At 25.7% G+C, this 15,571-nt stretch overlaps 1 protein-coding gene across 7 annotated transcripts in view; it reads right to left on the reverse strand.

Annotated features, from left to right (window-relative positions):
- Positions 1–15,571, reverse strand: part of r (carbamoyl-phosphate synthetase 2, aspartate transcarbamylase, and dihydroorotase rudimentary) — a 58,729-nt gene that overhangs the window by 41,417 nt on the left and 1,741 nt on the right. For 2 of the 7 annotated variants that reach the window (XM_087157323.1, XM_043042643.3), the window contains exons 1-11: positions 14,590–14,725; positions 13,740–13,842; positions 9,583–9,852; positions 8,081–8,142; positions 7,156–7,230; positions 6,927–7,068; positions 5,881–6,049; positions 4,846–5,031; positions 3,438–3,539; positions 3,068–3,260; positions 1,393–1,524 (exon numbers count right to left, since the gene is read on the reverse strand). In XM_087157323.1, coding sequence (XP_087013449.1) covers positions 1,393–1,524; positions 3,068–3,260; positions 3,438–3,539; positions 4,846–5,031; positions 5,881–6,049; positions 6,927–7,068; positions 7,156–7,230; positions 8,081–8,142; positions 9,583–9,852; positions 13,740–13,824 — 1,416 coding nt within the window. In that variant the 5' untranslated portion in view covers positions 13,825–13,842; positions 14,590–14,725. Of the gene's footprint in view, positions 1–1,392; positions 1,525–3,067; positions 3,261–3,437; positions 3,540–4,845; positions 5,032–5,880; positions 6,050–6,926; positions 7,069–7,155; positions 7,231–8,080; positions 8,143–9,582; positions 9,853–13,739; positions 13,843–13,921; positions 13,946–14,208; positions 14,726–15,571 lie in introns of those variants that run through there. The other 5 variants (XM_087157324.1, XM_087157321.1, XM_087157322.1 and 2 more) reach the window with 4 other exon arrangements.

Here is a 15,571-nt window from a genome sequence, read left to right on the forward strand (position 1 = left end):
ATACCATTTAAAAGACTGACATGAGTCAAAACTGTTTTCTCTTAAAAATGAAAGTTTAGAGATGAAAATTTGAGAAATATTTTTTTTTTAATTCAGCCAATTTAGCCATAAAACAACGTGTACTTCTTTTTATAAAATTCCAGTTTCTATCTTCCCACATTCATAATATTTGTGCTTTTTCATTGCTTGCATTGCAACTTAAAGTTCTAGTACAAGAGAATTAACAAGAAAAAAAATTTTCAACATATCAGCAAAAATATTACAAAGTAAATTTCCTCTGAACATTAATGTATTTTCCCTTATTTAAATTGATGTCAATACATGCTTATCAAGTTTGCAGATTTTATTTCCTAATTCCATTAAAAAATTTTCATCTAATTTTGTGGTATAATGCCATGTGTAAAGTGTAAAACGCTTTGCTTAAAAATGACTTCTTTTCAAGCAGTAGTTTTCCAAGTTTTAGTTTTCCCTGCAATAATCAAGCCTTCTGTTATCTATGTTGGGAGTGGTCAGACGAAGTAAATTTCTAAATCTGTCCTATATGGATTCGAGACATGGCACTGCGATGAAAATAACAAGAAAAAACTCCATGTCTTTATGAACAACTGTTTAAGAAGAATCCTGCCTATGAAGTGGTTCCTTAAAATTTGTATCGCAGAAATCTTTAAAAAAGCAAAACAGAACTGATTGATCAGGAAATTAAAAAACATAAATGTAAATGGATTAGTCATGTTCCATGCAAATCTGAAAAATTTAAAGTAATTTAAGTTTCTGATTGGAACCCTCAGGGCAATAGAAAAAGAGGAAGATCTAAAAATACTTGGAGCAAGACGATTGTAAACGAATTGAAAAAAATAGGAAAGACATGGTGATAGGCAAAATATCTGGCCACAAATAAAGTGAGATGGAAAGCTATGACGGAAGCCCTATGCTCCAATTCGGAGTGAAAAGAAATATGTATGCATGTAAAAGCAAGCAATTTAGCTTTTAAATTATAATATTTAGCTATACAGAGATGCCAACTTGCCCCGAACAGCGAATAAATATTTTCAAGTGGTAGTTTATTAATTGTGATTCTTGGTTGAATAAATTCAATTTATTAGATTTTTATCTACCACTATTTCTAAATAATTCGTAGGTTTATATAAATCACCACTTTATTATAGTTATGTCACGCTAAACTCTAAAAAGCAAGCAAAATTAGTCAAATATTTGCAAAATTTAGTTGTAGTTATTAACCGTTTTTTAAAGTATTTTGGCGTGTCCGGAGCAGTTGGCATCTCTGGCTACATTCTAAACAGCATTATTTTTTTTTTTTTTTTTGCAAATAAAATTAGATTTTTTTCAATTAAAAATTTAATCTTTAAAAATAAATAATAATCTATCACTTACTTCAGTAACATAATGACTAGTAATTGGTAGGAAATAGACTTTATCCGCTAACCCAGGAGAAGTTTGAACAGTAGCAATATTTGGATTAATAAGGACACTTAAGATATTTTCTTCTTTTAAAGCTTTTATAGCCTGAAAAATAATTCAGTAAAAAGAATGTTTTAAACCACATTATTTCAATCACACAATATAACAAAAAACTATAATTATCACTTTGAAACCTTTTATAATAAAACAATTTAACGATATATTTATTTAAACTGTAAGATATAAATTAAATTGGTAACATAATTCAGCATACATTATATGCAGTATTATTTATGAATAATAATTAATCAATTGAATAATTTGAACAGGCACCTTTTTCCTAGCTCTTATTAGTTGTCTTGAGCGACATATATCTGGTTTGTGAGGCAATATTAGCCCTTTATTTTCAACCCTTCTTTTTATATAAGCCCTTTATTTTTAATATAATTAAGTTAAGAGGACGGGAAAGTGACTTAAGGATCATCAAGATAACCCACAGGTCATTCATCAAAAGATTGAATGTACAAAGCAGCTTTGTTGAATTTATTCAAGAGATTTTTTTATTGGCTCCTCAAGTTATTTGGCTTGTGTTACTAGGAATTTTTTCTTGCTTGTCCTTAGCATACGAGTATTTTTAAGCCTAATTGTAAATTTTTTAAAGAAAATTAGAAAGCATTACTATATTCTGAAAATCTCTATAACATAGATAAAGTATTAAGTCATATTTTATCTCCAAAATTATACTGATTCCATACTAACAGGCATCATTTAAATCACATGATTCATTCCATAAGGAAAAAAAAAATTGAGTTTAGTTGGAATTATTTTTAAACAGTATATGTATTTAAAAAAGGGTGATATATGATAATACATAGATATTACATTTAATACATATTCTAAAGATCGCAATTTATTTTCGATTCTGATTTAATTGATAATGAAAGTTAATAAAAAATTTTAATACAAATAATTTAAAGTTCCATTCCATTAAAAATTAAGTTATGTTAAACCAAACGTTATAATAAATAACTATAATTTTTCTTTAAAGTTTTATCAATTATTCAAAATTTTAAATTAAATAGTATTTCAAAACTGTTATAATCTTATACAATGTTTTAAGCTTAATAATTTTAATTAATTTACTTCTAAAATGCATTCATTATTTTTGAAAACATTTAACTAACCTTTGTTGAAAATATAATTTTACAACTTCAATTACTCTGAATGAATAGATGAATACATCCGAGAAATCATCAATTTAAACATATAATTTATTACAAATATTATTATAAATTTGTTAACCATATCCATAAGGCGGAAAACAAACTTATTTCACTTTTTAATTAATTTAAATATTTTTCTTTAACTTCTAGCTCATTATAATAGAATGTTCTATTCTGCAGATTTTCAGAGTAACAATTATTTATAAATGTTTAAAAAAAAAAAAAAAGTCTAAGTCAACTAATTTCTATCATTATTTTACTCAGGAGATACTTAGCTTTCTTATGTTAAATTGAACAAGAGACAATAGCACAAATGTGGTTTAGTATAACCAATCAATTCAAAACAATCACAGAACTTCATATTAAAGAAACAGATATGGTTCTTTAATATGAATAGTGAATTTAACAAAAGAAGAAAAACAAACCTGTGAGCCTGAATAATCGAATTCTCCAGCTTGCCCAATTGAGAGACCACCTGATCCAAGAATAATCACTTTCTTCCTTTTACCAGGACTTTTAAAATCACCCTGCTTTGCTTCACATATAAAGGGATCATATTCTTCCATCAGCATGGTCTGATTCTGATAGAACATTTTAATTCTGTCGTCTATTCTTAGTCTGGAATTAAATTTAATCAATGAGATAAATTCCACAACAACAAAAAAACAATGAATTTACAATTTTACAATTTTTTTATTTGAACTAAAAAATTAACAGCATAAACTATAACAATTATACAAATTATGATCATGCAATCTTACATATATATAAATGGAAAACACAAAAAATACCAACCCTTTCACATTTCTTTTATGATCTAGCATAAGATCAACAAAGAGGTCAAATAAAAACTCTAAATCTTGAGGACCAGCACAATGCTCCGGATGAAATTGCACACTACAAAAAAAATTTTAATAATTAATGTCAACTAGAAAAATTATAAAACAAGAGAAAATTTTTAAACCCAAATGTGTGCCTTTCTAAGAAATAAAAGATATCATTTTTTTAACTGGTTCGGAGTTACAGAGCATGACTAGTTGCCTAAATCAGTGTAATAGCACCTTGATTGGAAATCTCCTTTCCTGTAAACTAGACCAAAATGTATTATGAATAGGCATAGTTTGATCACTGATTTTTAACCCTTAGTAATAGCAATGAACATTTCCGCAGCTCTTTTAAACAAGTATCAGCCACTTTTAGTTTGGAAGGTTATTCCAAAACGTAAGTATGGCTTTTAGAAAAATAAAACGTATAGTTGGATTTCTAAAAGAGGATGCAAAGCTGAATGGGTTAATAAATATGGTTGGAAAGTAATAAAGTAACAAACATAGTCATTAAATAATAGTATTTATAGGCACTAGCATACTTAATAACCATAATTTGATTGCTTTTTTCACAGCATGCATACATACAAATAATAATAGAAATTTTAAAAACAATTATTAAACATTGAACAATTGTTTCAAAGTTGTGTTCAAATGTATTCGATTCCTCAAAGCTTGGCTTGCTGAATTGCTCCATTAATATGTACTTTATTTCATCATGGCTGGTTGACAAATGTTATGGCAAAACAAATGTGTACTGCTGAATTATTTAAAGTAGAGATTGTGAACCTATAGCATGCATGCCACTAGGCAGCATGCAAGAGTTCAATTTAAATTACTTTCATTCAATTACATTCACTGAAGACATTTTTTAACACCAGAAACGGTCAAAGGCAGATTCAGGGACAAGTACAATTTTAGGCACACCATTAAATCATTTTCCAGGATGCAGGGCAGAAAGTTAGTGTCCCTGAACTATAGAACTTCATGTCATAGGTGAGACTGACCTTTTCTTAAGATGTAAGTAAGTGTGATGATTGGCTGTGAGAGAACCCAAACTAAATTGCAAATTAAGAGAAAATTTGCTTAATGTTGAGAGCAGATATTTTGATTAATAAATTCTAATATTTGGATGTAAAAATCTGCTTCTAATAAAAAAAAGTCATTTCTGATTTAGAGCAAGTCAAATAATTCAATAGTCAATTTAAATGACTTTATAATAACAAATAACATTAATAACAAAGAAACAATTTGAAAGATATGCTGACATTAAATAAATAAAATTCATACTAGTAAAACTAAATGGTGAATAAAATAAAATGAAGTCAATATCAGTAATCATAATTCAATAACTAAAATTTGCACCTGTAAATACAAACCTAAAAAATGGTAATTTTTTATGATAAACTCCTTCATTTGTTTTATCATTTGCATTTGTAAATAAAGGAAGCCAATCTTGTGTCAATGAACTAGCATCAACTGCAAATCCATGATTTTGAGAAGTTATGCAACAACGTTTAGTGTCCAGCAAAATACAAGGTTGATTATGGCCTCTATTACCATACCTGCAAGTAATAAACAGATTAATATTAAATCACATAACAAAATTTTAAATGGTAGACAAATTTAACTGTGAATAAAACTAAACAAATTTGAAAAAACAAACATAAATAATTTTAAATAAACAGACACACATTTTTGGTACCATAAAACACCTTGTAAAGTGCAGAAACTCAGAATCAAAAGAATTTCCATTTTCCATTCTGTATTTTGACACTATAGATCATTAGTTCCCATTTTTTTTACCATGAAACCCTAAAGGACTAACCTTCTTCAGTAACAACTGTAACTAAATAAATAAAATTCCTTGCTGTCAGCATCTGAACAATACATATTACATATTTTAAGAAACATTTAATGTGAAGAGAGAAATTAATATCTGACTTGAAAGTGAGTTTTATATCAGACAGTTGATGTTGCAGGCCAGGAGCGGCATCTAGTCTATGCATAAGCTAAAAACGAATAAAGCTGACTCATGGTTTTTGTTAAAATGAAATTGAACTGTAATAAACATTGAGAATATAATTGCCTGGGTAAAATAATTTTTATTATATTATTATATTTTGTCAATTTGTTTTAAATTAAAAAATTCAATGGAAAACACTAATATAATTTCTTATAAAGGTATGTCTCATAATTTTTTCGTTATTAGAAAAATGTTTTTTTTTTTTAAATTTTAATTTTTTTTTACTGTTACTTAATTAAAAATCTTCATTAAAAAAATAACCAAGACATGAAATGAAAAATAAAAATTTTCGGAACCCTTGTCATCCTTCCACAGAACCCTGGGATTCTGTGGAACACCTTTTAGGAACCACTACTACTATAGATTAAAAATAATAATAATAACATACTCCAGCTTATAAGTTTTGGCACCAGCTGCAATGGATAAAAGTTGATGTCCTAAGCAAATGCCAAATATTGGTTTACTCCCAGGAATAAGCAATTTCTTGATGTTCTGGACAGTTGAGTTGCACATACTAGGATCTCCAGGACCGTTGCTCAGAAACAAACCATCAAAATCTTAAATGATAAAATATACTTAAAATATATCTTCCATGAACAAAAAATTATTCATTGAAATTAATTTGCAATAACAATGAATTTGTTAAAAGATAAATATCTTATAACAAAAAGATTCTACAGGGAATATTTTGAAACTAGGAAATATGTAAGACTAAATTCTCTATATATTGAATAGCTAAGGCAGCTATTTCAAATAAGATATTTGCGCATCTTTTTTAATTAACTTTATTAATAAAAATACTAACACTTGGTTTACGTTTAGTATGCTTAAGTCAGTTATATAAGTAATTCTACAAGCCACAAGTAAAAAAAATTCTAAGTTAGTGATAATTAAAAAAATCCTCAAATAAAACTAATTCTCTGGAAAAACAAAAACAACTTACAGTAATTTTCTTTAACGAAGGAAAAAAAAACTACTTTAAACATAAAGAAAAAACATAACATTGGTATAGTTAGCACTAACATGGCATTAAATTAGAATTTTAAATATATTTAGCAGAGTAAGAAAAAAATTCTAACTACAATCTAAAGAATAACAAATGCAATAAAAACTAGAACAGTTATATTAAAAATATTGCAATAATATATACATTAATAATAATCTAAAATAAGTTAAGAATAATATATATACAGTCAATATTGCTTGTAAAAAAGAACAAATTTTTTTAAAAATTTTTCAATGAAAATATTTTCTTAATAGCTAATAAAAATAACATTTAATTGTTAGCGATAAAAACTAGCAAAATAGTATTTTAATAAAAGAAAAAATATTTATAAGCTCTTCATAAAATTAAGTTCCATTAAATTGGCACAATTATTTAATTAAAATTATGATATTGTCCAATTATAATTAGTATTATGTTAAAATACTCACTGTCAAGTTGCAGAGGATGATCCCATGGTACAACTTGAACAGCAGCACCCCTTTGTAATAAACATCGCAACTGATTATTTTTCATCCCACAGTCAACAAAGAGTACTTTTGGTGATCCACCAGGGTTATATATTTTTGGTTGCTGAAATATTTCAATATTTTAATATGTTGTTAAAAAAATTGTTATCTTTGAAAAACATATAATTAAAAAAAAAACTTTTAAACTAACCTTAATTGATACTTCTGCAACCAGATTTCTGGTATTTGGATCAACGAAATCAAATGGCTTATCATCTAAAATAATCTGAAATAAAAAAATTTTAAAAAATGTTATCTAAATTAAATTTAGTCAAACTATAAAATTTTTTTACACATCCATAAAAATTATATTTCTGTTAGTAAAATTGTAACTTTACTTACAATTATCAAGCATCCTAAAAACTATCAACGATTTGAAAAATCAATTAAAGTAAAACGAAAAAAGAAAGAAAGAAAAAAATACTCAATTCCGTTTCTTGGAAACAGAATGCAGGTATTTATGTTAGGTATTTATTCTCAGTGTATTTTAAAAAACAATAATAAAGTTCATTAAAAGATAGGGAGATTTAAGTTATTTTATGTAAAATTTCTGTTTTTTAAGAACACCAGCAAAATTTTAGAGCATTTTTAAAAATTTTAAAGATTCTGAAAAGTTTTAGGAATTTTAGGGGGAATGTGACTCCTTATTATAATAACCAATACATAAAGCGCGGTTTGCTATTTTATAGAGAATACTATTTTAATTCTAATTCCTATTAAAATGCCTACACTAAACTAGTTATTTAAATGCAATAACCAAAATTTGACTGTTAAAAAATATAAAGTTTTTTTTTAATACAAAATAAGATCTTGTCAATGTTGCTTTAATTCATTACTCAAATAATGAATGAAATAAAATATTACTAATTAATATTATTTATGACTCAGAAATCATATTTTAAATCACATTAAATTAGTCATTTCTTAACAAAGTATAAATTTCTTCGCCATTTTATTGCTTAGTTATTAAAAGAAAATCCATACTTTTTTCGTGCAAAAGTAAAAACCAATAACAATAAAAATTTTATTTAAATAGAATTAACAAGAGTAATTTTAAATAACCAAATAACAAATACCTTCCCTAAGCATCCATTTTTCTTACTGCGTATTCTCTTAGTTAAGTCACGTGTATCAATACCTAAAATTTTTCAATCATTATTTTAGAACGCAGCTGACAAGATGGCACAACTTACAATATAAATATTAAAAAATATAAATACTAAATATAATAAAATAAAAATTTGTAAAAATAATGAACAAAATGTAATTTAAAAATATAAGAAATTTTTATTCAGAATTTCTGAAAATAGACAGATAAGTCCCTGACCACCTAAATTTCTAGTCAAGATGTGGAATTGACAGAAAAAATTCTGATGCTAAAGTTGCCAGACCTACCTCCTGAGCATAATAACTAAACTAAGTATTGTATTTAAATTATCTCAGCCATGTTTCACCACTAGTTTATAACACTGTGCTTTCCAAGCATTGTTTTCTTTCTTTTTTTTTTAAAAAAATATTAACTGCTGTTTTCTGTTTTAGAGTGCCCTTTTCTTATTTTTTAATGTGATGTATCACAAACTAGATAGAACCAGAATTATTAACAGGCTGATACATGAAGAACATTGTTTATGGTATGGAAGCAGCCCTGCTTTTGTAACGATTTATAATATTGGATGCTATTTTATTATAGTTAAATTATTTTCAAGTTGATCTTTAATAATACTTTTAAGAATATAGTCTAAGAATATATATTAAGAATATATTCTACATTCCTTTAAGAATATAGTCTAAGAATATATATTAAGAATATATTCTACATTCCTTTAAGAATATATTCTAAGAATAATAAATTATTGATCTATTCTTTTAAAAATAGTAATTCCTTACTAGTTGAAATTCTTTGAAAACTTATTATGTTTCATTTTGTGGGGATATACTTTTTAATGAAATATATAAAAAAAAAAAATATTAGAATAGCCTTCAAAATTATTCATTTTCAAAAATTATTCATTTTCAAAAATTGATATTAAGTTATAAACTAAATAGACAAAATAAGAAGATTCACAGTAGGTATTCATGTGTAATGAAAATTAAAACTAAAAATTTATTTCTCTTTCATATTGCAATTTGTTGGCGAGTTTGAGTTTCGCCAGTAGCGGCAGCTCCGTTCCCCCAGCTCACTTCGTATTAATTTTCCATAAGCTCTCGTGCTTATTGTATTTCGTTATTATTTTTCGTTTAAACAAAAAACTTGTTATTTTTATGAACTATTTCCTTTACTTGTCCTATGGATACTTTGTTATGGTAGGTTAGACCCTACACAATTAAAAACCAATATAATAGATTGCATCAGTATGAATCAACAAAAAATTTTTTTTTTCTTTATCAGTTTAGTTGTTTAGAGATATGCATTCTTTAATCTTCAAAAACTATCAACAGATTAACAATCTTGCATTGCAGTGCAGATGTCATAAACAGAAAATTTTATGTTTTGGCAACATCATTAGTGAAAATATAGACTTTTATGATTTCAAAATGAAAAATAATAGTTTAAATCATCAATGTAATAAACTAATACCTTGAATTCCTGGTACACCATTTCTTTTCAACCAATCATTTAAAGATTCTGAAGCACTCCAGTGACTGTGTTTTTCACTCAATTCTCCAACAACTAATCCAGCAGCCCAAACTTTCTCTGATTCAAACCATTTCAATATACCATGTTCATCTCTTTCTTCTGGTCCAATACCATAATTTCCAATCAAAGGATAAGTCAAGACTAAAATTTGTGCATGATAGGAAGGATCTGTCAAAGATTCTGGGTATCCAACCATTCCAGTCTGGAATACTGAAATATAGTTCAAAATATAAAAGTTCATATATAAAGAAATCATGGAAAAAATTACAGAAAAATGAAAAGATAAGAAGAAAAATTACGAAAATAAAATAAAACATTAAAAAAATATATAAATTTAAAAAAAATTTGGGGGGGGGGATATAATCTTTTCATCAGTTCACACGTTTATATCGGCAAAAAGCAGGGTTCGTGATTTTTTTGATTTTTTTAAAAAAATCATAAGAATCAGATTTTTTTGATTTAAATCAGATTTTTTTGATTTTTATTCAAATACACTGTATGAACTTTAATTTATGATTAAAAAAAATTATAAATGTTTAATCAAATTAACTTAATATTAAAACTATATTGTAACAATATTTTAGAAGCTCTAACTAAAATAATTTTTCATTATAATACATGGCTTTGAATGCATAGCAACCATTTTGAAACAAATGCATGATTAAAATTTAAAGACTAGATGAAATAGAGAATTTAAAGAATACTTCAGGGGTCTGTTTGAGTTTTTCTGAGAGGTACCTATTTTGTGAAAATTAAAAATTATATTAAAAAAATCAACACAAATATAGTAAAAATATGGATTTATTGTTTCTTACGAGACACAAAAATAAAATTTCAAGAAAAATTATTTTGTGTGATTATTCTATCATTTTTCCTAAAGTTGAATTTGTAAAGGTACCGGCTTGGACAGACCCCTGTGCTTTAACTACTAAAACAAAGTTTCAGTTAGCAAACCATAACTTTAATTTAAAATTCTGATTTCTTTTTTTTTCTCTTGATTTTTAAAATGACAAAATAAATGTAGCAGACTGTGTTTATAAATGTCGTCATTCATCAAAAAATAAATAAATATTTAATCTATATATTTTTATACTAAAATATTCCTTTTTAATTCTATATCAAAATAGATAAGTTAAGCTAAAAAAAAAATTAGAAAATCTATGTATTCATTGGAATTTTTTTTTCACGAAATTTCTTTATAGAAAATCAGATAAAGTCAAAGATACTGTAAACATATTATGAGAAAAAAGTACCAGTTAATAACCCTACTGCATCAAATAGACTTCGAAAGAGTTTGAAAGGGAAGAATGACACTATATTAAGAAGAAAAAAACATCTGAATTCATCAGCCCTTTTTTTTTCTTTTTCTGTTTTTGGCATATTAGGGTAATTTCTTTTTAATATAACCTCAAGCTTCAGAAATATACATTTTCCACCAATAAAATATGATGTAGATTTTAATTCACGCTTTTTCATTCAAAAGGTAGAATTTTAATTAACATTATTTGTATTATTTTTTGAAAAAAATTCATGCTTATTAATTACTTTTGACAGCTATGCAAGTCTATATTAAGACAGCATTAAATGTTTACTTTAATCTGTACTTTCAATCTCAAGAATCAAAAGATTTTTAAAAATGTAATTTCAAATGTGTTGGAATTTAACACTCACCAAGAAAGTAATTTCGTTAATTAAAATTAATTAATGCAGCAATTTATTTAAATTAAATTTTAATACTAAGAAAAGAAAATAATAAAAGTATCAAAAATTTAAAACACTGTTTTTGAACTTTTAAAATCAATATACATAAATAAAAAAAATTAGTTGATTTAAATCAATGATTTTTTTAAAAAAATCATTTGATTTAAATCATGATTTAAATCGTGATTTAAATCAACGAACCCTGGCAAAAAGGATTAATTTTCTCAATTTTCTGCATTTTTCTCTTTTTACTTTTATTCCGTTCTGTATTTATTTATTGCGATATATACATGTACATACATAAATAAAAGCTTGATTTCTATACATCATGTTTTTTTGATATTATAAATCTCCCATTTCCATTCTAGATCTTTACTAATTCTTTATCAAAAAAAAAAGAACATTTACTCAAAAGAATTTTATTTATTCATTTAAGTTCAGGCTTATTAGGATTTAAAAAAAAAAAAAACTTTCTTAATAAACTTCACAAAATTGAAGGTAACCAAAAAAAAAATTTTTTTTAATCATCTCCAAAATAATTTACTGTTGCTAACTTTAACAAAACTACAATTATAATTAAGCATTAAATAAACCAAAAAAATATACTTTAAGAGAAGTGAAATACTCAATATTTATATATATCTTTTTAATTACAAGTTATTAAAAAGAAATAACTTAAATTTAAATATTTTAGACCTTTAATAATAATCAAATTTCGTTTTTCCACAAAAAATGCAGAAAATTGTAAGTTGGTGAAGTAATTTCTTAGAAATACAAAAATTCATAAACAAATTTGTTCAAAATTGCCATTTTAACTTCAGCCACTAATCTTAATTTCTATGAATCAATTTATAGTTTGAAAAAAGAAATCAGTTCATCATTTAATTCCAACATCTAAAAATTTATAACTAATGACCTTTCTCTTATCATTCCTACCAAATGTTAGGAAATCTATTTCCTCCCACCCCCCAACATCTTGCACAACTGAAGTTATCACTTAACTCTCACCATACTTGTTAACTTATTTATCCACTTTTCTTCATTTGATTATCTTATTCAATTATTTGAGCAAAAGAAAAAAATATAGAAATTAAAGTAATAAAATTGCAAAATTTAGTAATTATAAAAATAAAATTATAAAAGTTCAAATCTTTTGCCTTTTGGATATTTTTTTGGAAAGAAATCCTTTTTTTTAATTTTAGACAAAACATGTTTAAACATATGTAGTTCAAAGATTTATGTAAGAATTTAAAATGCAAGATAACTAGTTTACAATAAAAAAAAGTACAATTATCGCAAAGAAATGAGTTTAAAACTAGCAATAGTTTAATTTTATTGAAGACATAATTTATTAAATTCATAAAACATACATTATTTACTGCATTCATAAAGCTCCAAAATTTTCATTTAGAAAAATATTATATTCCTTATTTTCCTGTCATTAGTCTTTAATTACGAATGAACATGTGACGTTATCAACTATACACAGAGTAGGAATAAAAAAAGGGCAGGGCGCTTAACTCTCTGAAAAGGGCACTTTGAGTTTCAAAAGGGTACTCACTTAACATTGCAAATATTTATCAAAATGTGTAATAACTGAATATTATGTACCAACCGAATTTTATGCTCAACAATTTTTAAATCATCCTCTCATACTAGTTAATGACTATATTTCAAATGGTAATTCTCTTTCATTGTCAAAATAAGATAAACATTTTTAATTTATGAAAATAATTAAATGCATGCGAAAGGACAATCTCTCAGCATACATATTTTTTTTTCCTTCAAAAAAGTAAACTAGCAAAAAAAAAATTATAAACAACTTAAGATTTTTTCTATAGTTTAAACAGAAAATTAAACATTTAAAGATGCATTTAAAAAAAAAAAGGTATTTAAATAAATTAGTTTTAAAATCACTTAAAAAATTATTAATATCTCCCCTCCCTCCCCAAAAAAAGATACTTATAAAAGTTTAACCAGTTGAGAATAATCCTATCTAAGTAAATACTTGTAATAGTAATCAGAATCCAACCTATAAACACAGATAATTTTACCAATGTGCAATTATTATTTAAAAACAATGAAGAAATTTTTTCAAAATGGAATATGAATAAAAAAAGGCAGTGTTTTTAAGGGATAGTGGCTTACTTTTACAAAAAGGACAAAGAGGGTGCGTTTATTGGGATGAAAGGGCAAAAACAGCCCTTAGGGAGAACACTGCTACATATTTTACTATGTTATCACAGTTACGTACATAGCATTAATTATTTTAGAGCAAAGCCTAACATAATTTACTATCGTAAGCATTTCTATAATTTGGTATAACAAATAATTAACAAGCTAATTTCATAAAAACAAACTCAACATGATATAGGTATATAATTTTTTGCATTTACCAATTTCTCCAGAAACAGGCTTTTCAGCACCAAATATGGTCCCTTTATAAACAGTTCCATCATCTAAAACTAAAGAGCCTTGCATGTCTGAGGTATTCTAAAGCTAAAATAAAAAGATGATCCTTAAAATATATATCTTTTAAAAATATTATAAATTAAAATAAACTTACATTAAACCTTACATCACTTCTCTCAGTCTGGCATTTTAACATACAAGTAGTTACCAATCTGCTAATCTTATCTCAATGTTTATACTTTCAAGAAATATCTATATTTTTGTTAAAAAAATAATTTTATTTAAAGTATATTTTTAGTAAAATAATAAAAAATAAAGTCAAACTTTCAACAACAACAACAACAAAATTGATGTGAAGTTTTAAAGAAACAAAACTTATTAAATTTTTATTATGGAATGCAGATTAAAGCAATTCCTAAGTTGAGTAAAATTTGAAAATAAATCGAAATATACTTTTTATCAGGGGTTCAAAATATGTTCGATCACACAAATGAGGTTTGGAGGAAATTCAGACTGGGAAATTTTTAGTCTAATTAATATAAATATAAAAAATATTTACAAGTGATTCAGAATGCATATAAATGCATACCGAAATCCATTAGAGTTAGATATTAACTTATTTAATATTTTTTTTAATTTTTCGGTACTTTCTACGTATTTAATTAAAATTTAATAGAAAATTATGTGGTTGAAAATCTTTCAGACACAGAAACAGGTGAGTCAAAATAAAATGCTTTAGTTATAATCAATAACTTTGATGAAAAAACTATTAAAGTTTAAAAAATTTAAAATATTCCACACACATTTATAAACAAAATAATTTATAATACGCACGGCGTAGGGTTTTAGCTGTCACGTCTTGAGATTTTTAAAACACATGTGCCGCTGTTCATTTGCTCTGCGACGATGGGCAACTTCTATGCGCAGCTTAACGAGGCGATGCCAGATCTACTTAACATAATAAGAAACCGGTTATTTGTTTATTTATTTTACTACCACGATCTTTCAGAGTGGGCATCCCCAATCACGTCATCAATGGAGACATAAAAGAACGAAATAATTAGCAGGTTCAAAAATTGTAACAAAAAACAAAGTAATTCATTTTAACTGGCAGAAACTATTCAATATATTGCTTATTATTTCATCAGGATTGTAACGATGCATTGTTTTTTTAAAGGAAAAAGATGGAAAAAAAACGATTTTGTTTCAACTGTACAGTGCCCAAAAAAATAAGCGAAACACCCTAAATAATTTTGATATAATGGTCAGATTTTCAAATACTGGGACTCAATCGTAATGGTTTGAGGGGGTTACCTCAAATATGCTAATTAAGACGATATTTTAAGATACGAAATCAAACACAAAAACGTACTTCCTCTGAATAAACATACCTTTTCTTTGATGATTTCGGATTTCTGACCTCCGAAATATAATGGGTAGCTTCATTATAGTCCTAATAGTTTGGTCAGGAGAGCGGTCCATTCAACGTTTGAACCCCTTAATGTTAATTTTATTTTTAGCGTATTTGGCTATGTCTCGATTATTTTTTAAGTGAATTTAATAAAATTTTGCTCACGATTTCAAAATTCGTTTATTAAAGATAATTCCATGCAAAAAAGAAAAACAAAGCAAAAAAAAAACTTTTAGTAAATATTTATCATTTTTTATTATTTTATTTAATTACAGTTGAAAAAATTTTTAATTGTTAGGTAAAAAATTTCTTACATAATTTTAAATAATGCAATTTTACAGGGTAAAATTCAAAGTTTGAGGGCATCGGTCGAACATTTACTGAGAAAGTGATTTTTAAAAAATT

Source organism: Parasteatoda tepidariorum, chromosome 2, assembly GCF_982258835.1.
Source record: "Parasteatoda tepidariorum strain Cologne lab strain chromosome 2, Ptep-v5.0, whole genome shotgun sequence".
NCBI classification, from domain to species: Eukaryota; Metazoa; Arthropoda; class Arachnida; order Araneae; family Theridiidae; genus Parasteatoda; species Parasteatoda tepidariorum.